At 41.0% G+C, this 25,186-nt stretch overlaps 1 protein-coding gene across 3 annotated transcripts in view; it reads right to left on the bottom strand.

The window, feature by feature from the left end:
• The window catches only part of LOC102920348 (SEC23 homolog A, COPII component), a 62,006-nt gene that overhangs the window by 14,445 nt on the left and 22,375 nt on the right, over nt 1-25,186 (bottom strand). For all 3 annotated transcript variants that reach the window (XM_076550595.1, XM_076550597.1, XM_076550598.1), the window contains exons 10-17: nt 24,687-24,810; nt 22,116-22,196; nt 21,158-21,247; nt 17,299-17,405; nt 10,497-10,650; nt 7,153-7,230; nt 5,623-5,784; nt 698-784 (exon numbers count right to left, since the gene is read on the bottom strand). In XM_076550595.1, the coding sequence (XP_076406710.1) occupies nt 698-784; nt 5,623-5,784; nt 7,153-7,230; nt 10,497-10,650; nt 17,299-17,405; nt 21,158-21,247; nt 22,116-22,196; nt 24,687-24,810 (883 nt within the window). The remainder of the gene's footprint in view (nt 1-697; nt 785-5,622; nt 5,785-7,152; nt 7,231-10,496; nt 10,651-17,298; nt 17,406-21,157; nt 21,248-22,115; nt 22,197-24,686; nt 24,811-25,186) is intronic.

Genomic DNA, 25,186 nt, shown 5'->3' with positions numbered 1-25,186 from the left:
AAAGACAAGCAGGCTCAGTATGATTGATGCCTAAAATGCTATACCATGAAGAATCACATTGTGTATGTAATGGTTGGGTATTTTGTATATAAATCCGTGAGAGCAGAAGCACTATGAATTTCAGGTACTTTCATGTATTTATATGTATATGCTATAGGTATGTGTAAATTCATATTAAGATATTTGGGGGATAGGTACCAAGCCTAAATACAAAATTCACTTAGGCTTAAATACTTCTTATGCCTGAAGGCACTACTATACATTTTAAATAATTTTGAGCATTAGGGCCAGCAAGATGGCTCAGTGGGTAAAGGCAAATGCCTCCAAACCTGATGACTTAGTTTGATGCCAGGGACTCATAAGGGAGGGAAAGAACTGATTCCCACAAGTTATTCTTTGACCTCTGCACAAATAAACAATTATTTATTTAAAATAAAATAAACAAACAAAACTGGTTTTATTCAAAAATTTTAAATAATAACTATCAACATGAAAAAACAGGATTTTCCATCTGTAACATTATGTTACTCAAAATATTTGGATTTTGGAGTATAATGAATTTTTAATTTTTGAATTAGTCAACCTGTATTTTATTATAAATCAAGGCTTAGCATGGACTAAATATGAGCCACACATTAGACTTTTTACTCCGAGTGAATAGATTTTACATAAATAACTTTAAATGCTATTGTCTTACCTCACCGTGATAAATCAAAATCTGGAAAAACGTGTCCATGAGAAGAATGCGATCCGCAAGAATGCTGCTGCTGTCCAGAAGAACGGGCTGAAAGGAGGCAATGACAGAGATGAAGGTTATCATTTGCAGTTGTTATTTTGTTTTAAATTTGCATACAAGGTTTAGATATTACAGCGTCATCCAACAAAGTGTGCTGTTGTAGCTCCTTATCGCCCTCATCTTAGTTCTTTAATGTTCAATTCATCGTATGTTGCCTGACACTGTGAATTCTCAGTGCATTTTATTTTTCTAAGGAATCTCTCTAACACTGAAGTAACAATTTAAAGTCAATGTGCCAGGCGTGATGGTGCCCAACTTCAATCCCAGCACTTGGGAGGCACAGGCAGCAATCTCTGTCAGTTTCAAGCCAGCTTGGTCTACACAGCAAGCTCCAGATCAGCCAAGGCTATATAGAGACTGTGTTGTAACACAAATTGCTAAACAGTCTTATTAATAAAAAACCCGGAGCCAGATATTGGGATGAATGCTGAAAGATCAGAGAAAAAGAACAGGCCACAGCCAACCTCACCTCACCAACTCCTCCACTGATCCTGTTTCCTCAAACTGGAAAGCCTCTGAGTCTTCATCCAAATGGATCTCAGCTGAACTGCTGCTAAAAGCTAAAAGCTTAAAAAAGCTCTAGTTCCTATCCTCACACCTTATATACCTTTCTGCTTCCTGCCACCACTTTCTGGGATTAAAGGTGTGTGTCGTACCCAAGCAAAGACATGAGCTCTGGGATTAAAGGTGTGTGCCACCATGCCTGGCTCTGTTCCCAGTGTGGCTTTTGACACTCCAGACAGATCTCTGCCTCCCAAGTGATAGGGTTAAAGGTGTGTGTGCCACCACTGTCTGGCCTCTATGTCTAATCTAGTGCCATTCTGTTCTCTAATACCCAGGAAAGCTTTATTAAGGTGCACAATATATTACCCACATTCTGTCTCAAAAATAAATAAATAAATAAATTTAAAAGAATTAAGGGGAAATCAAAGATGGTCCCTAAGCCTGGTGACAGTAACACTGAGGAAATGATGAAAACCTTGAGATATAAGACAATTAGGGTGCATGAGAAAATAGCTCTGAGTATGAAATGGAGCATCCTAAATTGATTATAAATTTGAGTAACACACACACACAGACAGCAACCAAAGCTACAGTTTTAGACTGCATCACTTAGAGAAACTGAAGATAAAGAAAATGAAAAGACTGAGCCCTTGCCAAGTAGAGGGGCTTATGCCTGTAATCTCAGCACTTGGGAGGCTGAGGCAGAAGAATCAGTGAGTTCAAGGCTAGCCTGGGCTACACAGTAAGATGCTGTCTCAAAACAATAACAAAACAGATATTAGCCTCTTAATCTCTCTTTTTTTTTTTTTTTTTTTTTTTTTTGGTTTTTCGAGACAGGGTTTCTCTGTGTAGCTTTGCGCCTTTCCTGGAACTCACTTGGTAGCCCAGGCTGGCCTCGAACTCACAGAGATCCGCCTGCCTCTGCCTCCCGAGTGCTGGGATTAAAGGCGTGCGCCACCACCGCCCGGCCTCTTAATCTCTTTTTAAAGACTTAGATTTAGAAGTCTAAAAGGGGGAACCAGCAAAAATGAGACTCAAAAGCTCTCTGTGGACAGAAAGAAACTGGGAAGGAATAGTAGTAGGTGACAAAAGCCCAGAGCAAAAGTTTTTGAAGGGAAGAGTCCTCTCCAGAGAAATGCTGTGCAGAGTTCCTTGAAGGAAAATATTCAACAAGTTTGCTGGATATAAGTTGAGACGAGAATGTGAGTGTGGGGAAAGGGGGCTGGCTAAAGAAACCCACCCTGACCCTGGAGCCCAGAACTAGGGAAAGATGGCTCAGTCAGATCAGAGCCACCTCTGCCCCTGTCCAAGGAACTTGTGAAACCAACCAATCACAGAGCAGGATAGTAGACCCCTGGCCGGGCGGGGGTGGAGTAGTTGACTCCACCCATAAGACTTCCTATGAAAACCACCCTGCCTAGTCAGTTAGAAAAAAAGGCTGTTCTCTCCAGCCTGGCAGAGGCAGCTACTCTCTTTCTCAAGAGTTTCTTGGGTGTGAAGATCTTCATTCACTGGCATAGAGATGATCCTTGCTGAGATGTACCCCAGTGGATAAAAGAAGGGAGAGCTGAAATAGCAGAGCAAAAAGGAGCTAAACAGAAGATCTTTGCTGAAACATCCCTCAGTGGATAGAGCAAGAGAGAGATAATAAATAATACTTTTCTCCGTAGCCAGAGGAGATTGCTACATTGCTGCAGGGGTTTCTTTCCCCTTTTGCAGAGTGAAGCAAAAGAAGCAATATCTTAGGCCAGAGAAGCAGAGCTCTGCTAGGAAGCCCCCTTAAGTGGGGGCTGAGCAAAGCTCAGCTGTAGAGGCTCTCCAGAAGAGGAGCAGGATTGCTATATCCTGCAGGGGAGACCATACCCCATCACACCAGGTATACCTTGACTTTCCCAACGAGTCAGAATATCTTTCCCTGCTGAAGTAGTTCCAGGCCTGACTCTCCCGAGAAGTCAGAAAAATTTTCCCTTCCAGGGTTGGGCTGCTTCTTTGCAGTTCCAGCCATCAGAGCTGTGCTAAATAGCTCCAGGTATCCAGGACACCTTCAGGGCAGAGCTGTTGTTCTGAGCAGCAGTATGCAGAATACCTCGCCCTCCAGGGCTGAACTGTCTCCTTGCAGTTCAGCCATCAGAGCTGTGGTACACAGCTCAAGGTGTTGCCTGACTCCCCAGGTAGTCAGGACACCTTTCCAGAGTTGCAAAACGTGCAATTTACCTACCTTTTTGGTGCCGAAACCCTGACACCAAATCCAGAGTTGCAAAACGTGAGTTTACTAACAGTGAGGTCAGAAAGCATAGACAACAGGGTTAGAGAGAGAACAGACAGTACTTGCTGCTGTTTCAGAGGTCCTGAGTTCAGTCCCCAGAACTCACATCAGGCAGCTCACAACTCCAGGTAACTCTAGCTGCAGTGGACACAACAGCCTCCCCTGTGTCCTCCATGACCACCGGCATACATGTGCACATAGTGACACACATACACACATATGTAAAAATAAATTTAAAGTATGGGAGCTGGAGAGATGGCACAGCAACCACATGGTGACTGGGAACTGCCTGGAACTCTACTTCCAGGGATCCGACACCCTCTTCTAGCCTCCTCAGACACCAAGCACACACACGGTGCTCAGAAATAAAAAAACTCAAATTTAAAAGAAAATATTCTTTTAGCATGGACAACAAATAACTTTGAGTTTAACTGTGTCGGGGAGCAGAGAAATCAGGTGATAATTAGAACAAAGTGAGTTTTTGATGATTTGCTTTTAAAGCTAAGTGTTATTCAAGTTACTACGTTAATGAGAATGGCTCAGAAACTTGAGAGAGAAAGAGAACAACACTAAAAGAAAAACATAAGGTAAATGCAGTTAACAATGGCTGGGGTTAGACAAGGACAGGTGCTCGAGAGGAAGGACACAGTTCTCTTCTAAGCTAATCTTCAACCTTCTGATGCAACAAGTAGTAACAAGCCAGGCATGGTGGTGGCACACACTTTTAATCCCAGTACTTGGGAGGCAGAGGCAGGCAAATCTCTGTGAGTTATAGGCCAGCCTGGTCTACATAGTGAGTTCCAGGACAGCCAGGGCTACAGAGAGAAGCCTTGTCTCAAAAAGACAAAAAAAAGTAACCAACGGGGGCATCATTTTATTCACTATTTTATGAGACTTGAGGTATAACAAATCCAAAAGATATAATAAACACCCAGTTGTACTGACCTTTCCTAAGGTACTATTTCCAAATACATCTATTATATAGGTTTTTGTAGAGGCCCAAATTACTCAGGGTCAGAGAATCTGAGCTTGCTTTACCCAGCAGAGCTGCATAAGAAGATGATTTGGCCACAGGCATGGTTACCAGGTGTTTGAAATGGTCTACACTTGGCTGTACAGTATATGTTGATCTAGCAAGGGGGAGGTCTTTTGCCTTGCCCCTTGGCATGTTATAAAAAGACCTTTGAATAAACCTTCGAGGCTGCTGGCTATTAATCCAGGCTCTCCCGAAGCTATCCTGAGTTTCTGTTTTTCTTCTCGTCGGCTAGATCTCTCTTTCTAGCTAATATTTTCTCATTCCTCTCTCCTCTTCCTAAGAACCCTTAAAAAAAGTGGGAGCTGGCCTCCCATGGGTTTTTAGATTTTTGTTTTTGTTTTTGTTTTTTGACACAGGGTTTCTCTGTGTAGCTCTGGCTGTGCTGGAACTTGCTTTGTAGACCAGGCTGGCCTCAAACTCACAGAGATCTGCCTCCTTCTGCCTCCCGAGTGCTAGGATTAAAGGTGGTTATGTAGTTTTAAATGGTAAAATGGACAATTCAAATTATGAAAAGGAAAAACTATTTATTTGATAATAGATAAAAATGTGTGGAACAGTTTCCCAAAATAACTCAAAGGATGACTTTATCACTTTCCAAATACTTATCTTTAGGATCAATTGTATCTTACATTCTCAAAGGACCAAAGGAAAATAAGGTACATGAAAACAAGAGACTTTACTATGACAGATTGTGTGCCAGATATGAAGCTATAGCATCTCCCCCAGAACCATGATCATTTCTGAGTCTTCAAAGACTAATCATAAACTCTGGGGAGTTTTGCCAACCAAACAGTAAGCAGTCAACCAAGAGTATCTTCTATAATACTTTTGTATTATTTAATGATATAACCTACCAAACTGACTACTAAATAGGGAACACTCAATTAAATATTTTTAAGTCAATATCTTGCAATCATAATTTAACAAATTCCAAATTCATTTCAAAACAACAGTTGATTTCACTTTGTTAATACCACACATCACAGTAACAAGACAAATCAACTCTCTTTATCCTCTTACCTCTGGTGGGCCACTAAAAGAATAGGCATACAGAATGGGCTGAATCATGATTAGAGACTGTGTCAGATCTTGACGCATGAAATGGTGACGATAATATGAGCTCTCATCAGGACTATTGTTAAAAACTTGCAAGAAAGGAGATCTTCTCAAATGAAACATAAACTACAAGACAAAACAGGTGAGATAGCTTTCACTGATTTTAATATGGCAATAGCAGTTCCATAACAAAACATTTTGTTATATTACTGTGTCACATCAGCAACACACACAAATAAAAACACCGTCTGTTAAAATATATACTAACGTAGGATTGTAGTGATGGCTTAGCAGTTAAATGCACTTACTAATGGACTGAGGGGTATCGGGGCTTCAGTTACCAGAACCCACACTTAGTTCACAACTCTCTGAAATTTCATTTCAGGGCATCAGAAGCCCTGGACTCTGCAGGCAATTGCACATACGTGGTGCACCTAAACTCATATGTGCACATACACAGACATATAAAATGAAAAATAAATGTCTTTTTCAAAAGAATACTCTAAAGTATATCCCAAGAAAGCTTGTTCATGAGCTATGTCTGGGCTGGTGAAACAGCTCCACAGTTAAGAGAGCCTGCTAGGCAAGCATGTGGATAGGAGATCTGCTCTGGCACCCAAATAACAAGCTACATGAGGAGGTCAAGGCATGCCTAGGCTGGAAACCTTGCCTCAAGAGAAAAAAAAGGGGGGCTGGGCAATAATGGCACACACTTTTTATCTCAGCTCTTAGGAGACAGAGGCAGGGGGATCTCTAAGTCTGAGGCCAGCCTGGTCTACAGAGTGAGATCCAGGACAACCAGGGCTACAGAGAAACCCTGTCTCAAAGGACCAAAAGGAAAGCATTAAAAGTTGAAGTTTCAGGACAAAGCTTTTATACTCAAGCATGAACCTTACTGAAGTACTAAAGATACAAGTGTATAACCCCAGCACTTGGAAGATGAAGGCAAGAACATGACAAGTTCAAAATGACCCTGCCTACAAAACGAGACCCGGTCTCAAAAACAGGAAAACACACACACACACACACACACACACACACACACACACACACACACACACACACAGTGAAAGTCTGTAAGGCAAGCTAAGCTCACGTCTCCTACCTGGTATGGCACTATAAAATTGTTCTCAGTGATGACTATATGCCACCAGATTATCTCCTCAGTAAAATTACAGCACACACCTTCTTTTGGCATAGCTGTAATTAGAACCTTCAATGGCATGCTAATGGGCTTTAGTCTTATTTGCACCCACAGTAAGCTTCAGTTAAATCTTCAGGCACCATAAATAGTGACTATCTGTAAGGCCCATATGGGGATATTGTATTCTTGTCATTAACCACAGAGCAAAAAATTAATTTGAGTTATCCCAAAATTAAAAGAATAATCCAATAAAATACATTCATAGATGATTATTAAAAGATAAACAACAAGAAAGATGAAACTCAGTGTTATTGGTAACAAGAGAAGAGCATGTTCTTAGACTAGCTTACCTGTGGATAAAGGGAAAATGTTTCTGAAAACCGGAAGGAACTTGGGTCATCCTTGTGATATTCTCCAAATTTCTGACACTAAATAAAATAAAATATTAGTGATTTGTTCCTGGTATGATAACTAAAATTCTGCCCATAAAATTCTATATATAAAAAGTTGCTAACTTTTTAGGAAACAGATCCTCAAGATAGGGTAAAGTTGGAATACTATGTATTGACTTAGCAAGAGACTAATTACAACCAAAAAACTATTTGAATTTCAGAAAGGCAACAACTTGCTCCAAAATGTTTAGATTTGTTTTAAACAAGTGTCTTTTGCAGCAAGCAAGGAATATGTAAATGCCAATGGGAGGAGAAGGGAGAGGCCAACAGAAGCTTCCTGAGACTATCAGAGTATCTTTTCTCAATACTGGCCAAGGACAGAACGAAGCACAATCAACACACCACAGCAGCTACAGAAGTAAGCTGCTGGTCCAAAGTCTGCCACCCTGAAAGTGCCCAAAAGGAAAAAAGTCTGGGAAAGAGAAGGATTTACAGAAGCAAAACTTAGAATGAAATAAGGTCACTCCCACAGGCAACAGGGAAGCGAGTCACCTATGAGAATATAACAAGGGGCATCATCCTGCTGCCTTGCCCGATCCCGAACTCTTACTACAACAGGCAATGAACCTTGAGCACCAGCCTCACTTTGTCAAGCAAAAGTCTCAGCCCTGGAGGCCCATTTGTTGGAGGCTTGGTCACCAGTTCACAGCACCAGTGGGAGGAAAAAGGCCTAGTGGGAGGTATTTTGATCCCTGTGGGCATGCCGTAAAGGGAACTGTACAACCAATCTCCCTTCCTAACTGCATCCTTGAAGGGAACTCAACAACCAGTCTCCCTTCCTCACTGCATCCTTAAAGGGAACTCAACAAGCAGTCTCCCTTCCTCACTGCATGTTTGAAGGGAACACTATAACCAGTCTCCTGTTCTCACTGCACCATCAAAACAGGCTTAAAGCAACAGGGCCAAGGATCACAACCCAAAAGCTTTAAATTGATGAGCCAAAGTAAACCCTTTCTGTGTTGTGGGGAAGGAAATGTGACTAACACTTGGATGATGCCATTCTCCGTTCTGAACACCATATGGCTAAGGCACAAAGAAATGAGAATAGATGTTTCATAAAGAGTTCAACAGTGCTTTGACTGTATCAGCCTTCTCCGAATTACCTCCACTTGTCTCCTGATGTGACACAAGAGCAGAGTAAACTCTTCCTGACTCCATCCACAACCTCTTCTCTAGCTCAGCTGCCTTGCTGCTGTGCTGTGTTGCAAAATGTTCAGTGTGTGACTAACAGCTGGCTATACATGGTGAGGAAACTAATTTTGTGGCTCGTGCAATTGTCTAATTCAGTTATTCACTAGGACCTTTTGATTTTTGTTAGTGTTTCTCCCTTTTTAAAATATACCAGACAATTGCAGCCGTTTGTGAAGGGAGATGTGAGATAGAAAAGAAGCCTAAACCTGCTATGAACTCTTTTAAAAAGTTACAGTCCTGAGTCTTTTGTGCAGCAAAGGACAAAGAAAAAAGTCTTTTTTCCTCTCAATAAAAGATGCTTAGTGGGTTTTGTTGATAATCCAGAGCGAACTATATAATTTTAATGCCATATGTGACAACCTATGGTTCCAGCAACATGGAAAGAGCACTTTAGTACAAATCACAGCCATTGCCCAAGTATATACACTGATACTTCAGCTTTTAGAATCTCAAAACAACAGGACATTTATGAAGACAAAGTCAAGGTCAGGTGGTGGTGCACACCTTTTATCCCAGCACTCTAGAGGCAGAGCCAGGCAGATATCAGTGATTTTGAGGCCAGCCTGGTCTATAGAGCTAGTTCTAGGACAGCCAAGGCTGTTACACAGTGAAACCCTGTCTCAAAAACCCAAATAAATAAATAAATAAGACTAAGTTATTTTCTAAGAAAATAACTCAGGAAGCAACCTATTTCAGAGCACAACTTACTATCCACAAAAGAAAAGTTCACATGGTTGGTGAGATACCAGATACACCAACAAATAAAATTACAGTCAGTAAAATGCTAGAGGGAAATGCAACTTAGCAAATAGAGACACTCCTATTTGAGAGCACATTGCTAGAACTACGGAGTCAGCACAATGTACAAGGCTTGAGATTGATCACCAACACAAGACATGTTTTGCTTTGTTTTTTAAAAAAGACGTTTACAAGAGTGCACTGACTCAAAGCACTGGCTCCATGCCCCATGACACGAGGAGGTGTGTGCAAGAAACTGGAAATAGCTTTTGTAGGCAGGTTGGAGGCTCAGGAATGTATATGGATCTATTGATAGTGATAGTCATGGAAATTTTTCTCTTATAAATATATCCTGACGTTTTAAAGAAGCACAATTAAGTTTCTTAATCATTTTTCCCCATCTAGAATCAAAGGCCCAGGGAGGATCTGTGCCAGCCTTGGTGGTGACAATGTTCCATCACTGGTGGCTGTCCAAGGTTAAAGCTCATTTGAAAAGACATATTGAATATCACAACACCGCTTTCTTCACTAAGAGGTGTTGGGAAAGAGGGGTTATCTTATGTTGGAGAAATCTAGACAATACTGCAAAAGTAGCTAATTCTAACCAAGCTCACCTGTAACACCTGAGGGAAATGTTAAAGGCAGCTCTCTTGGTAGCTAACAGACAATTCTCAACCATGTGTTTAAGTTGAAGACAGAATAAAAAAGTACAGGATAGAGTTTACAAGGTAAAAATGAAATGTTAAGAACTGCTTAAGCGCCGGGCGGTGGTGGCGCACGCCTTTAATCCCAGCACTCGGGAGGCAGAGCCAGGCGGATCTCCGTGAGTTCGAGGCCAACCTGGGCTACCAAGTGAGCTCCAGGAAAGGCGCAAAGCTACGCAGAGAAACCCTGTCTCGAAAAACCAAAAAAAAAAAAAAAAAAAAAAAAAAAGAACTGCTTAAGCCTATGGTTTCAGGATATGAGAGTAACTTTAAGGACAGTCTACATAGTGATATTAAACTGAAATTAAAACAGAAAATAGAAGCCAGAGTAAAGACTAATCAGCCAAGACTACACAAAAACTCTGTCTCAAAACAGAAACAAAATTCATTGAATTAGTAATATAAAATTAATTTCCACACTATTCCACACCACAAAAATAATAGTAGCATAATTACCATTCATTTTCAAGGAGTGAATACTTCTATTCACTAGGTCATACTTTGAATTAGTTCTTCGTACAGTTCTTCCACCCACTGTAAGTGCTTTAAAGGACATTTACTATAAAGGAAAGCTGACAAGCTGAGAAAAGCACAATGTCCGCTTCTTACCAGTCGAATGAGTTGTCTGTCCAGCCATCTTAGCACATCTGGCCCTTCCTCTGTTTCTGCTCTGTATATTGCCAGCCGGGCCATGAGAATGGCAGCTGCTTCCTGGTCAAAAGATGCAGCAATGTTTTGGATTTGAGTTTGAGCATCTGCCCAGCTAAAGAAATAAGAAAGCACAGAAATAGAGATGAATTATAACATAATACCACAGTTGGCTACCACACAGAGCTACACTTAAGAGAATACAGAATGCCTCCTCAACATTTCAAGATTCTAATACTACACAGATTAATTAGCATTTTAAAACATCACAAATACCTGTTCATTACACTGATTTTCATAAAAACAAAACCTTAAAATATTTTCTAAAATAACTCTAAAGGAACTTCTCGAAACATATTCTGTAAGACATCAAGATTTTAATAAGTAAATAGAATGGGTCAGGAGGACGGCTCAGTGAGTAGACACACCAGCACAAAGACCTACAACCTCAGTTCAAGTACCAGATCCCACAATGTGGCAGGAGAAAACTGACTCCTAAGAGCGCTCCTCTGACCTCTATTTGCCTACAGTGACCTGCACATGTGCACACATAAATGACAAATCATTTTTAATGAAATAGTATCAGTGAATGTGAATGATGTAGAAATCCTGACGGTGACATCACTCCTAAGAATTCTTTTTACATAAAAAAGTCCATACACATGCACACAAATACACACTATATACTGAGAATACCATATACATGTGTATAGACAAATACTAATTTCTATCAGTCTTTATCTTTAATTTTTTATTGATTCTTTGTGGAGTTCATATCATGCACCCAATCCCACTCATCTCCCTGTCCCTTTGTATCCACCCTCTGCCCTTGCAACCTCCCGCCAAAATAAATTTTTAAAAAAAGATAAAACATATGTACAAACAAATAAAAATCTCATCATGAAAGCTGTAGAGTGTCACCGTGAGTCACACAGTATACCCTTTAGTCCAGACATCTTTACTTGCAAATGTTCATTGCAATAAACCACTGGTCCAGTTCGAGACCTCTGGCTTCTGCTACACTATCAATACTGGACCCTCACTGGTACTCCTCTTGGACATCCTGTTGTTGCCCTGTCTCATGGAGATCCTGCAGCTTTGGGTCTCAGGACTGGCCCCCTCTCATGCTCCAGCAGTTCATAAGTGGGATGGATGTTGGAGCTGGCCAACTCATAGCTCTGACTCTGGGCCTGTATGGTAGCTGAATTGGTCAGACTGCCAGCTCTCCCACTACCTCACCACCACGGTGAGCTCTCTAGTGCTGCCCCAGCTAGCTCACTCGATGATGCAGGTAGAAAGGGGTGGGGCCAGTTCTCCCACTCTCATGCCCTCAGGGCCAGCTCACAAGTACTCACACCACCACGACCACCAGCTCTGTTGTACTGCCCAGATGAGGTAAGGGGCCCACTCTTCTGCTCTCCCAATCTCATGTCCCTGAGTGATGCAGCTGGTGAGGGTCAGGGCCAGCTCTCCCACTCTAGTGTTCCCAAGGCCAGCTCTCTGGCCTGCCACAGATGGCGAATAGGGGGAAGGCATCTTTCTCGCCCATGCCACTGAATGGCAGTATTAGTCTTTATCTTACTACATAATTCTATGTTGAATGTTATCATATTCAATTTTACAAAAGCAAAAACTTAAAATATAAAAATAAAAGTTTTATCCTCAACCTTAGAGAATCATTTGATACACTGGCAAACAAAACATCAGAATTTTATTCTCATTAGCCTTTAGTTCTATCATCAGTGATAAAAATCCCATATCTAAAACTGCTTTGTACTCTTCTCTTTCCCTGTTAATATACTGACCAAGACAGATAAAAAGTTAAGGGAGGGAGTTCAACCTTACAGTACAAGCCTATAATCCCAATACCTGGGAGTTAGAGACAGAAAGATCAGGAATTCAAAGACAGACACAGCTGTACAGAAAATTTGAGGCCAGCCTGAGATACATGAGACCCTGTCTTTCAGAAACAAAAGAGGTTAAGAAAAATCATGGAAAGCAGTAGTAAGTCTCCTCAAAAGATGAAAACTACCACACCTGGGGCTGGAGAGTCTGTTCAGCAGTTAAGAGTGCCTGCTTCCCTGCCAGAGAACTTGAGCTCAGTTCCCAGTACCCATATCTAGGGACTCATATTTGCCTGAAATTCCAGCTCCAGTATGATGCCCTCTTCTTACCTCCACAGATACCTACACCCACATGCACACACACCCACAGACACACAAGCACACACATAATTCAAAAATGAAAATATTTTTTAAAAAAAAACTTCCATATGATCCAGCTAAACCACTCTCAAAGAATCAGTCAGCCCTTACAGGAGACACCTACACATCTGTGTCTACTCTGTATTCTCATCACATTACATTACCTAACCAACTTAGGCACCCATTAATGAATGGATGGACAAAGAAAACAGCACACTGAGCACAGTGGTGAAGGCCTATGATCCTAGGACATAAGAAGCTGAGGCAGGCTGGGCTTACTGGATCTACATAGTGAATTCCAGGACAGTCAGAGCTACATCGAGGTGGGGGAGGGGACTGACAAGGGAGATCACTGCAAACTTCAGACCAGCCTGAGCTACAGAGGAAAAAGGAAAAAGAAGGAAGGGGTAGAAAATGTGGTCTTAGATATACTACAGAGATTTATTCCACTGTAAAGGAGAATGAAAATACACCAGGAAAATGGGTAACTAGAGAGCCATCGTGTTAATCAAGTAAGTCAATCTCATAAAGACAAGTATTGCATTTCCATTCCTACATGGAATTAGAGGGGTCAGTAACAGGAGACAGTAAAAGCAGGACTATCACAGACGAGGAAGGGATTGGGAAAAGGGAGAGTAAGAAAGGAAAACAAGAAGGACATGACCAAAGTGCATAAGGTCATAAGGAACCCCAGCACTCTGTACAAATGACATATGCTAATGAAGTGATGGGCTGGACCAGGAAATGGCTCAGCCGATAAAGTGCTGGCTATGTAATCATAAGGACCTGAGTTCCAATCCCCAGCACCCCTGTAAAAAGCTTGATGCAGAGGCAGGCCTGTAACCTAGTGCTAGGAAAGCACAGACATGCAGATCCCAGGGGCTTGCTGGCCACCAGTCTAGAGCAACAGCAAGCTCAGGATGCAGGAAGAGACATTTTGTATCGAGCACTAACTAAAATGAAAAGTGATAGAAAATGATACTTGATGTTGACCTCTGGTTTCCACAAGATCATACATGCATGAGTGCACCCATGCACACACACCCATACACACACACACACACACACACACACACACACACACACACTTATATACATACAGGGGGAAAAGATTTGAAAAAAATTAAAGTGAGAATCTCAGTCTGAGTGGCTGATATTATAAATAATGTATTACTGTGTAGGCCCTGCTGGCCTGGAGCTCACTACGTAGCCTATCTTAGTTAAGGTTTTCATTGCTGTGAAAAGACACCATGACCATGGCAACTTTTAGAAAACATTTAACTGAGGGTGCTCGCTTATAGTTTTATGTGTATTTGTGGTATGTTGGATAATTTTATGCCTGACAAACCAAGTAATAAAAAATAAGAACATGTGTTTTCAGTGGGTGAAAGCCAAAAGATCAGAGATGCAGAGCAGCAGTTACTAGAAACTTACCTCTACAAATCCTCAGAAAGAATGGGGGAGGGAGGGCAAGATCCTGTTTCCACCCACCTCATATTCCTGTCTCTACCTTCCTAGTAGAGATCAAAGGCTTGAGTCTCCCAAGTTCTGGGATTAAAGGTGTGTGCTGCCACTGCATGGATTCTATGGTTAACTAGTGGCTAGCTCCACCCTCTGATCTCCAGACAAGCTTTATTTGCCAGAACACAAACAAAATATCACACAACAATATGTATGAGTGTGTATCTATATGTATGTATGTACCCATGAATACATGAGTGCAGATGTCTACAGTGGTCAGAATGGGGTGTCAAGTCCCTTGGAGCAGGAGGTATAAGTGGCTGTGAACTGTCCAGCCTGGTTACTGGGAACCAAATAATAGTCCTCTACAAGAGCAGCAAGCACTCTTAAATACTGAGTCATGACTCCAGCCCGGTGGTTTGAGTAAGAATGGCCCCCATAGGTTCATATATTTGAAAACTTGGTCATCAGGGAGTGGCACTACTTAGAGTGAGTAGGAAATGTGGCCTTGTTGGAGTAGGTGTGACTTTATTGGAGGATGAGTCACTGGGGGTGGTAAGAGAGACCAGCTCGCTCTTATTCCCCCAGGGTCCTCCTGAGCAGGGAGAAATGAGGAATATGTAGATAGAAATATAGAGGAGAGAGACAGTTAAAAACACAGGAAAACCTCGGGAGGGCCTGGGTCCAAACCCACAAGATCCTTCTGTCTCTCCTAAAGGGCTTTTTAAAGGAATGCCAAGGGGTAGAGCAAAAGACATCCCCGCCACACACAAGAACAGCCAAGTGCAGACCCTTCCAGATACCTGGTGACTATGCACCTGGTCCAGCCATCCCCTAGTACAGCCTGCTGTGTAAAGCAAGCTCAGATCTCACTAGGAAACCTTTGTGGGCTCCCACAGGGTGGGCTTTGAAATTCCAAAGACAGTCCCAGTGGCTTTCCTTCATATAGCCTGTTGATCTGGATGTAGAACTCTTGGTTACTTTTCCAGCACCATGTGTGCCTGTGTGCTGTCGTGTTCCCTGCCATGCTGACAATGGACCACACCTCTGAAATGTAAGCTAGCCCCAGAAAAATGTGTTCCATTACAAGAATTGCATGCTCATGTTATCTCATCACAGCAATAGAACACTGACTAAGGTAAGCCCTTCCTCTATTTTTAATTTTCTTTCATTCAGCAATTTTTAAATTTTCCAGATAATAAATAAAAAAAATTATCTCAGTCTACTGAAATTATTAATAAGAAACAAAAAACAGGGCAAATGAGGGTATGAACTATACAAGTTATTTTAATTTAATTGTAATATTTAGTGTTCATAGCTTAATATTTAAACTTTAATTTATACAATAAACTCCAGGACAGGAGAAATGGCTCAGCCATTAAAGGCTAGGCTCACTACCAAAATAAACTCCAAGAATAATAAAGCTGTTTAAATTAGCACTTTCCCATCTTAGTGAACCATGAGATTTAGCTGCTTTAAACTGAATTACAAAGGAAACGTTTCTCCTGAAAATAAAATAGTTCAATAATGGAATGATGTTAGCAAGTAACCATGTGTATTTGTGTGTATGGTGGATAATTTTATGCCTGACAAACCAAGTAATAAAAAATAAGAACATGTGTTTTCAGTGGCCTTAAATAGTTTTGTTTTTGTAGTAATTCACTTTTATTGTACTTAGTAAAAGCATTCATTCCAAAGGATGGGAAGAAAAACCACAACTAACCCTTCAACACAGACAGTTTGAAGAGCAGTCTACACCACACCGTCATAGTGGATCAAGCCCCTAATAGCACCTAATCCACAAAGCAGGAGCTGCATGATGGTATGATAAAAGAATTAGAGCATTAATAACACATGGGAAATTATAGACTAACCATCAGCTGAAAAGAAATGTCATTAATCATAGTGCTATATTATTAAGTATATATAATATACTTCACATATGTGTATGCATGTATAAAAGTGTATGTGTACATATATAAAGATTATATTAGTGACTATATATATTATAATATATATATTTGTGACTACTAAATACAATGTTTGATTCTCCCTATGGGGATAAGGTAAATAAAATTTGTTCACTTTTTTTACTGTTGTTATTAATTTTGATTTAGGAGTGTGCATATGTAAACCTGTCTGTGTATGTGTGGGTGGGTGCCTGCAGAGGTCTTAAGAGGGCATTAGATCCCCTGAAACCAGAGTTATAGGCAGTTGTTAGCTTCCCAACACGGATGCTGGAAACTGAATTTGGGTCTTTTCTAACAGCAGCAAGTGCTCTTATCTACTGAGCCATTCCTCCAGCCTGGTGTGTGTGTGTGTGTGTGTGTGTGTGTGTGTGTGTGTGTGTGTGTTTGAGGCAGTTTCATGTTTGCCAGAATGCTCTCAAACTTCCTGAGAATGACCTACATCTCCTGATCCTCCTGCCTCTACCTTCCAAGTGCTGGGATTACAAGTGTGTGCCACCATAACCGGTCATAATAAACACAACTTAAGTGTGTGACTCAGGAGCACTCGTGTGCATGTGTGGCTGCACATTTGTGCACATGGATATGGAAGGCAGGGAAGAGTCCCAGGTGGCATCCTCAGAAGCCAGGCACCTTGTTCTTTGAGACAGGATTTCTCATTGGCCTGGAGTTCACCAAACTGGCTAGGCTAGCAGGCGAGTGAGTCCCAGCAATTCACCCATCTCCATCTCCCAGAGCTGGGATTACACGTGGGTTCCACCACATCCAGCTTTTTTCCCATGGGTTCTGGGGATCGATCGCAGGTCCATATGCTTGCAAGGAAAGCATTTTACCAACTGGGCTACCTTCCCAACCCTGAGGAGTACTTTTTGTTTTGTTATGTTTTCAAGACAGAGTTTCTCTATGCAGCCCTGGCTGTTCTAGAAATACTTTTAAAAAATTACTATTAAACTTATAACTAACTATTCTATAAAATAAGCTAGGTTTAAAACAAATAAATCACAAACTGAATCATACATGTTTATTTTCTAGTGATAAATGTTACCCAAATAAGATACTCAGATTGAGAGTATGAGCTACAATACTTTCAATACATAATTAAACCTCTAATAAAATAAAATAAAAACTTACTTCCTAGCAATTGTGGTCACTCGGATACGTCTCTGCCCACTTGAGTGCTGATACTGGGTGACAAACTGGACTGCACCTCGTCCTCCTTGAGGAATTGGAGCATTGTGCTGTATAAAAATAAAGAAGTCAGAACAAAATCTAAAATCTACTAACAACAAAAAGCAAAATCTACTATGGCCATGTCACAGTATCAAAGACTACATATTTTCTAGCACTAAAAAAAATCATTCTAGGGCAAGGGAAAGCCCAGGGGCTAAAGAGCTGGCTCAGATGTTAAGAGCACTGGCTGTTCTTCCAGAGCACCAGGTTCAGTTTCCAGAACCCACATGGCAGCTCACAGTCATCCATTACTCCAACTCCAGCCATCTAATGCTCTCTTCTGGACTCTCAGGCCACCAGGCACACATGTGGTACTCATGCATACATTCAAGCAAAACATTCACACACATAAAATAAATATAAAATAAAGCTCAGTGTCAGATGCTGTGGTGGTTTGAATGAAGATGGTCCCCATAGGCTCATGGGGTGTGGCACTGTTGGGAGATGTGGCCTTGTTGGAGGAAGTATGTCACTGGAGATGGGCTTTGAGATTTCTGCTGCTCAAGCTAGGCCCAGTGTCACTCTCTCCTCCTGCTATCTGCCAATCCAGATGTAGAACTCTCAGCTACCTCTCCAGGACCATGTCTGCCTGCATGCCACCATGTTTCCCACCAAGACAATAATCAACTAACCCTCTGAACTGTAAACCACCCACAATTAAATGTTTTCCTTTATAAGATTTGCCGTAGTCATGGTGTCTAACTAAGACAGAAGTCTTCACTACAGAGCCCAATAGATATTTAAAGAACTGTCACAACACAGTCCATGAACAAAGCTAGGTGAGACTTCTGAGACCCTGTGAGAAAACAAGACAGAAGTCTTGTAATCTCTGCTCCTCCATAACTTGGGTTGTTCCTGGAATGTGTTTTGATGCCCTTTCCATGTGTAGGGGATAGGAGTGAATTCATTTAGATTATTCATTACAGCTGGCTATTATCTGTTTATATGCCTCTATGGAAAAACATGTTTTTGTCACGTGCACCCTGTCCTTGTCACTGTACACTTTACTCAGGTGACTCTTCTTAACCCTCTGAGTATAAACTGTCTGATGCTCTGAATAAAGTTGGCTACTGTATGAGACTTTAGTCTGCCTCATTTTTAGGCCCCCACTCTCCCTGGTTCACACTGCTAACTACAGCAGCAACAAAGAACTAATACTAATCTTCTCAGAGTAGGATTCTTCCTATGGAGTGGTTCAACATATGCAACTGAATAAATGATATGATAGTACCATAGCAATAAAGTGTAAGACAAAAGGCATATGACGTCACCTCAATAGATGCAGAAAAGGCATTTGGTAAAATTCAGCACTCTTTAATAAGAATGCTAAACACATTATGTATAGAAGAATTCTACTCCAACATAACAAAAAGCCATGCATTAAAAAAGGCCACAAATGACATCCCATCTTAGTGGGAGAAAATGAGCTTCTCTCTAATGTCTAGAGCGAAATAAGGATTCCTATTTTCACCAGTCACTAAACATTGTACTACAAAAAGTCCTTCCACAAAATCAGGCAAGAGGAAGAAAACAGAGCATCAAAATTGGAACAGGAAGTCAAGCTGTCACTAAAATAACACAACCTGTCTCTCACGTAGAGATCTCTACACATTCAACTAAAAATATTAAAAATCATGAAAAAAATAACCTCTTTTTAATGTTGGGAGAGGGAGGAGCTGGAGATAAGACAGCAATTAAGAGTAAATACTGTGGGTTTTCCTGTGATGTCCCTGACCCCCCTGGCTCCTACAATCCCTCCTCCCTCTTCTCAGCAGGACTCCCAAGCATGAGCCAAAAGACCCAATGTTTGGCCATGGATTTCTGAATCTGCCTCCATCAGTCACTGGATGAAGGCTCTCCAATGACAACAGGGATTGTCACCAATCCAGTCACAGGAGATGGCCAGTTCAGGCTATGCATCTACTGCTGTCAGGACTCTTAGCTGGAGCCATCCTTGTAGCTCTGAGTTTTCCTTGCCCCCCTTTTCCATCATGTCTGTCAGCACTCTTCCCTCTGTCCACCCCACAACCCAACCCCTCAAGTTCCCAGGCCTACCCTGTCCCAGGTCCCCCTGGAGATCTCCTCTGTTTTCACTTCCCAGGGAGATCCATATGCCCCCCACTCAGGCCCTCCTTGTTACCCAGCCTGTCTGGAAACTGCTAGCCTGGCTCATGGGAACTCACAGAGTCTCAAACAACAACCAGGGAGCTTTCGTGGGACTGACCTAGGCTTTCTGCATATATGTAACAGTTGAGTAGCTTGGTCTACTTGTGGGACTCCTGGCAATGGAGGCAGGGGCTGTCCCTGGTGCTTTGTCTGCCTCTTGGGAACCTGTTTCTCATGCTGGATTGCCTTGCCCAGCCTGAATACAGGGGGGGGGGGTGCTTGGTCTTAAGGCAGCTTGATATGCCATGCTTTGCTGATGCCCAGAGGAGGCCTGGCCCTTTCTGAGCAAATATGGAAGATGGGTGGATGAAGGGAGAGAGAGGGGAGAGAGGAGGAAGTGGAAAGAGAAAAGGGAGGAGAGGCTGTGGAAGGGATGTAAAATAATTTTTTTTTTAAAAAAAGATCACCTTGTTACAGTAAGCTGGCACAAGGAGGCAATCAATTTTATTTTGATTGGGGGAAAAAGAGTGAATACTGGCTGGGAAGTGGTGCTGCACGCCTTTAGTTGCTGCACTCAGGAGGCAGAGGCAGGCTGATCTCTGAGAGTTGGAGGCCAGACTGGTATTCAAAGAGAGTTCCAGAACAGCCTGGGCTGTTACACAGAGAAACCTTGTCTCAAAAACCAAACCAAATAAAACAAAAACAATCAAAGTGAATACTACTCTTGCAGAGGACTCAAGTTTCATTTCAGAACACACACTAGATGACTTACAACCACCTGTAAATATCAGAGCAGGGAATCTGATGTCTCTGGCTTCTGTGGGCTCTTGTACACATAGGCACAAAACCCCACACATACACATAATTTTAAAATAATTTAAACAAAAAAAAAAAAAAAAAAAAAAAAAAACAGGCAAGTAACGACATGCCTATAATCTAGCACTTGAAAGGAGGAGAATCAGAAGTTCAGATTTCTGGGCCATCATCACCTACACAGGAAATTCAAGGCAGCCTCACTACATAAGACTCTATCTAAAAAAATCCACAACACTGTCATACACCTATACCAAACTCTCTGAAATGGAAATCAGGGGCCAGGCATAGAGAGCTCAATAGTGGAACATCTACCTAGCCAGAGGAAAGACCTGGTTCAATCCCTAGCACTGCTGAGGGAAGGAGGGAGGGGAGAGGGAGAGAGGACAAGGAAATAATCTCATTTACAACAGTGAAAAAAATACCTATTTTAAATCCAAACAAAGGTGAAAAAATTAAATAAATGGAAAGATATCTTTGTTCATTGAAAGGAAAATCAGTATTGTTAAAATAACCACACTACCCAATTCAATCTACAGATTTATTGCCAATCTATCAAACTACCTATGAGACACTTCACAGAACTAGAAAATAAATCCTCCAATTCATATGAAAGATTCAGTTCTATGTTTAGTGTTTGTTTACCTTTCAGTATTAAAAAGCAGTCAGTCAGCCAGACAGGGTGGAACATGCTCTTAAACCCAGCATTTGGGAGGCAGAGACAGGCAGAGCACTAAGAATTTGAGGCTGGTCTGGTCTCCATAGTGAATTCTAAAGAGCCAGAGCTACATACTGTCTCAAAATACCAAAGACACGTTTTTTTAAATGTAAGCAGTCATACCTGATTAACAACTTCAAAATACATGGCTAAGGTTGTAGTGGGACTGAGTCCACATATCTTCCACTGACAAGTGCCGCCTGTTCCAATCTCCTATTAAAAAAGAATACAGGGTGCTTGAAAGCTAAAGAACATTATTTATTAATTTATAGGAAGAAGAAAAGCAGGGATAAGTCTCCAGTAAGAAAAAACACACAGCTTTCAGATTTATTCAATAAATACTAAGAGCTTAAAAATTTTAACACCATATCACAAACACATAATTAAATACAATTAAGCATTGTACACGACAAAAACATTAAGATTATTAAATGGTTTGCTAAGTAAATTAAAAGAATATAAGGTTTTTTGAAGCATGCACTATTTAACAAGTGACTAACCAGTAACATTACCTTTCCACCCAACTTTCCTATCTGTGTCAAGGGATCCTATATATATGCATATATGACTAGGTCCTCTAAATGCCAAGAAAATTCAGACACAAATCTTTACTACACAAACTGCATATAAGCTGATTTTTTGCTTTGTCATTTTTGAAAGCTGATTGTGTAGTTTGTGCTGTCTTATCATCCTATCTACAACTACATGACTGTAGTTTTAGAATGCATTACAGTCCCTCAACAGGCAGAGAAAAAGAAGGGATTGAAACCTAAATCTCTCTGATTTGGTTGTTCTGTTGTTAATTATGGTGACAAACGCCACCTGGAATTAATTTTGGCTTTCAGAAACCTAAAAATGTCCAAGTCATGAGAATTTATTTAAGAGCACACTAGGACAAGGAATAGCTTAGCCATATAAAACAGAGCACTGGTGGCAGTGTATGGGAAAGAACAACCACACATGGAAGTGTAAGACAGCTCAACCACATACAACAGTTGAAAAGGAAAATCACAGGCTTCCATGACGGGCCTTTGTGCTAGCCTAGAAATTAACTGTGGTTTTTAGAACAAACATTACTTACGTTTTCAGACACGCAGGGTCCTTTAGAGTTAAGAGACACACAGGGTCCAATAGCTCCGGAAATCTTTATTTCCCTTGAGGTCTGTAAATAAGAACATGGTACATTTGGTTCCCTCAAAGATAAAGTCGGGGCTTGAGAGATGGCTGAGTGGATAAAGGTACTGGCCGCCAACCCTGACCACCTGAGTTTAAATCCCAGGAACCACGAGGTAGGCAGAAAGAACCAACTCCTCTAAGTTGCCCTCCATACAAGCATCATAGCATGTGCATGTGTGTGTGCGCACACACACACACACACACACACACACACACACACACACACACATTAATAAATATAATAAAAATCTTAACAAGTTCAGGTGTTTAAGAATATAAGACATCCTTCCATATTTAAAACTTGAAAGTCAGTGAAGACCCAGGTATGGTGGATCTTTAATTTCAGTACCTGGAAGGAAAGATAGGTGAATCTATGTGAGGCTGAGGCTAGCCTGGTGTTTCTAAGAAGTTCTAAGACAGCCAGGGCTACACTGAAAAATCCTGTCTCAAAAACAAGACAATGAAAATATGCTAAAATTAAAAATATTTAACCATTAGGCTCTAATTTAATTCCAGTCTTCTATTTTCACCAGCCATAGGAGGACTCCATGTGGGAATCCAACCATGATTTCAAAGTCATGCCATGCCCTAAATTCAAACTGCATACATCAAAATCCTGGGCTTCATCTATTGCTTCTCCACAGAAAATTCTGTCTGTAAGACTGATCTCTTTTAATTATGTTATGTGCAGGAATGTTTTGCCTGTATGTATGTCTATACATCATGTACATGTCTAGTGCCACAGAGACAAGAAAGCACTGGATGGCTGGAAACTAGAGTTACAGGCAGTTATGAGCTGATGTTGGGAATCAAATTTGAGTCCTCTGGAAGAACAGTCAGTGCTCTTAACCACTGAGCCTTCTCTCTAGCCCCAAGAATGGTCTCTTTCCAGTTTCTCCTGCTATTAAATGTAAGCTATTACATTGTCTTGTAACTAAAAATTAGAAAACGCTGGGACTGTAGCTCAGTGACAGAGCACTGGCTTAGCACTGAAAAGACCCTTAGGTTTAATTCCCAAGACTGGAGAAAAAAAAATCTACTTAGCTGGGCATGGTGGCATAGGCCATGAATTCTAACACTGGGATACAGCCAGGTGGAGTTCTATAAATTTGAGGCCAAGCTGGCATACATAGTGAGTTCCAGGCCAGCCAGGCTATACAGTGAAATGTGGTTCTTCATTAACCCTCAAATGACAGATACATTTATCTCCAATCTACAAGCAGCTCACAGAATTAATACTATGGTTCTAATATTTCAACACAAACTGTCCACTCTCACCAGGCATTCTTCCCAAACATCTCATGTTGATGCTCGCCTCCATGAGTCTCCTCAATTTGGGCTACTGAATAACATTCATTTTCCTCTCATCTTTCAGAAAATAATATAAGCCACACTCCCCTGGTGTTTTATTTTGTGTTTTGAGACACAGAGTTTCTCTGTGTAGCCCTGGCAGTCCTTTATAAACCGATAGGCCTCAAACTCAGAGATCCCCCTGCCTCTGCCTCCCGAGGGCTGGAATTAAAGGCGTGAGCCGCTATGCCCAGCTCTCACTTCTCTTAAACTTCTACACCACTTTGTTTTCTACTGTTACTTCATCTCATCATATACATCAGCTTAGTCTCTCTCTCAAGACAAAGTTTCCCTAATAACAAAACCTCTACCTTACAGATCCAATCACATCTCCACAATTTCCTACCATCATGCTGATACATCTAAGAAATATTTAATGAAAATTCAAAACCAGGGTTTTTGCAATATACATGTAATTAACACAAAGCCTTCCAAGTGTTTTAAGTCAATATTTGAAATTCATGATGGAATTTTACATACAACCAACACTAATCACAAAACTAAAGAATAATTTCCTCTCAAGTTAGTTCATTTCTGCCATTATAAAAACTAACATATAGCCGGACAGTGGTGGTGCATGCCTTTAATCCCAGCAATGGGGAGGCAGAGGCAGGTGGATTTCTGTGAGTTCAAGGTCAGCCTGGTCTACAGAGCAAGTTCCAGGACAGCTAGAATAACGCAGAGAATCTTGGTTTCAAAAAACAAGACAAACAATTAAGCAAACAAAAAAACTAACATATAAATTTAGTATGAAAAGAAATACAATGCGTAGTGCCAGGCAGAGTAGAACACACCTGCATCACAGCACCTGGAAAGCTGATGCAGGCGGGTCAGGAGTTAGAAGACAAACTGATAAGACCTATTCTCTAAAAAATGAAAATATATATCCAATATAAGTAACTTTACTTACATGACTCTACTTTTATAACCATTATTCAGAAAGATCCCAGTCTCATGGGCTTTAATGACAGCACCTTTTTCTGGGAAACAAAATCTCTAATCCAAGGTCAAAAGTAACCATTATTTTTAAAGTACATCTGAATTTGACTAGTGTTTTAAAGTTATCATTAAGTCTACCATGTTCTCACTTGATAACATATCACACATGTCAAGTTTGGATTCTTACCTTTATTTCTAATGTGCCACCAAAGCCCATTTTAAACTGTCCGTGTATATCTTTGGTGAATACTCTTTGAAAAGTTTGCTTGAATAAGGAAGTGTTGAAAGAGTCACCCATTACCATGTATCCTCTGCACAGGAAAAAGGCAAACACAACATACATAACACAATTAAATGGGCTCATGTATTACCTGAAAAAAATAATTAGACTACGAACAAATAGTAAAAACATTCCCCCAAAACAAATGTAATTAACTCAATTTCTATTAATAATTCATTTAAAATATAATTACATTTATTTATGTTATGTATATGGGTATGCACACAACACAGTGTGTGTGTGTGAAGGTCTGAGAACAACTTCCAGGTACCAGTTCTCTCCTTCCACCATGTGGGTCCCAAGTATCCACCTCAGGGCCTCAGGCTTGCCATCAGGGCTTTCACCCACTGAGCCATTCACTGGTCCAGATTTTCTCCTTTCACACGCATCATCTAAGATTATCCGTG

The sequence above is a fragment of the Peromyscus maniculatus genome, chromosome 14, assembly GCF_049852395.1.
Source record: "Peromyscus maniculatus bairdii isolate BWxNUB_F1_BW_parent chromosome 14, HU_Pman_BW_mat_3.1, whole genome shotgun sequence".
NCBI classification, from domain to species: Eukaryota; Metazoa; Chordata; class Mammalia; order Rodentia; family Cricetidae; genus Peromyscus; species Peromyscus maniculatus.
The sequence above is the reverse complement of the archived record's forward strand: the minus strand, read 5'-3'. Positions and strand labels throughout refer to the sequence as shown.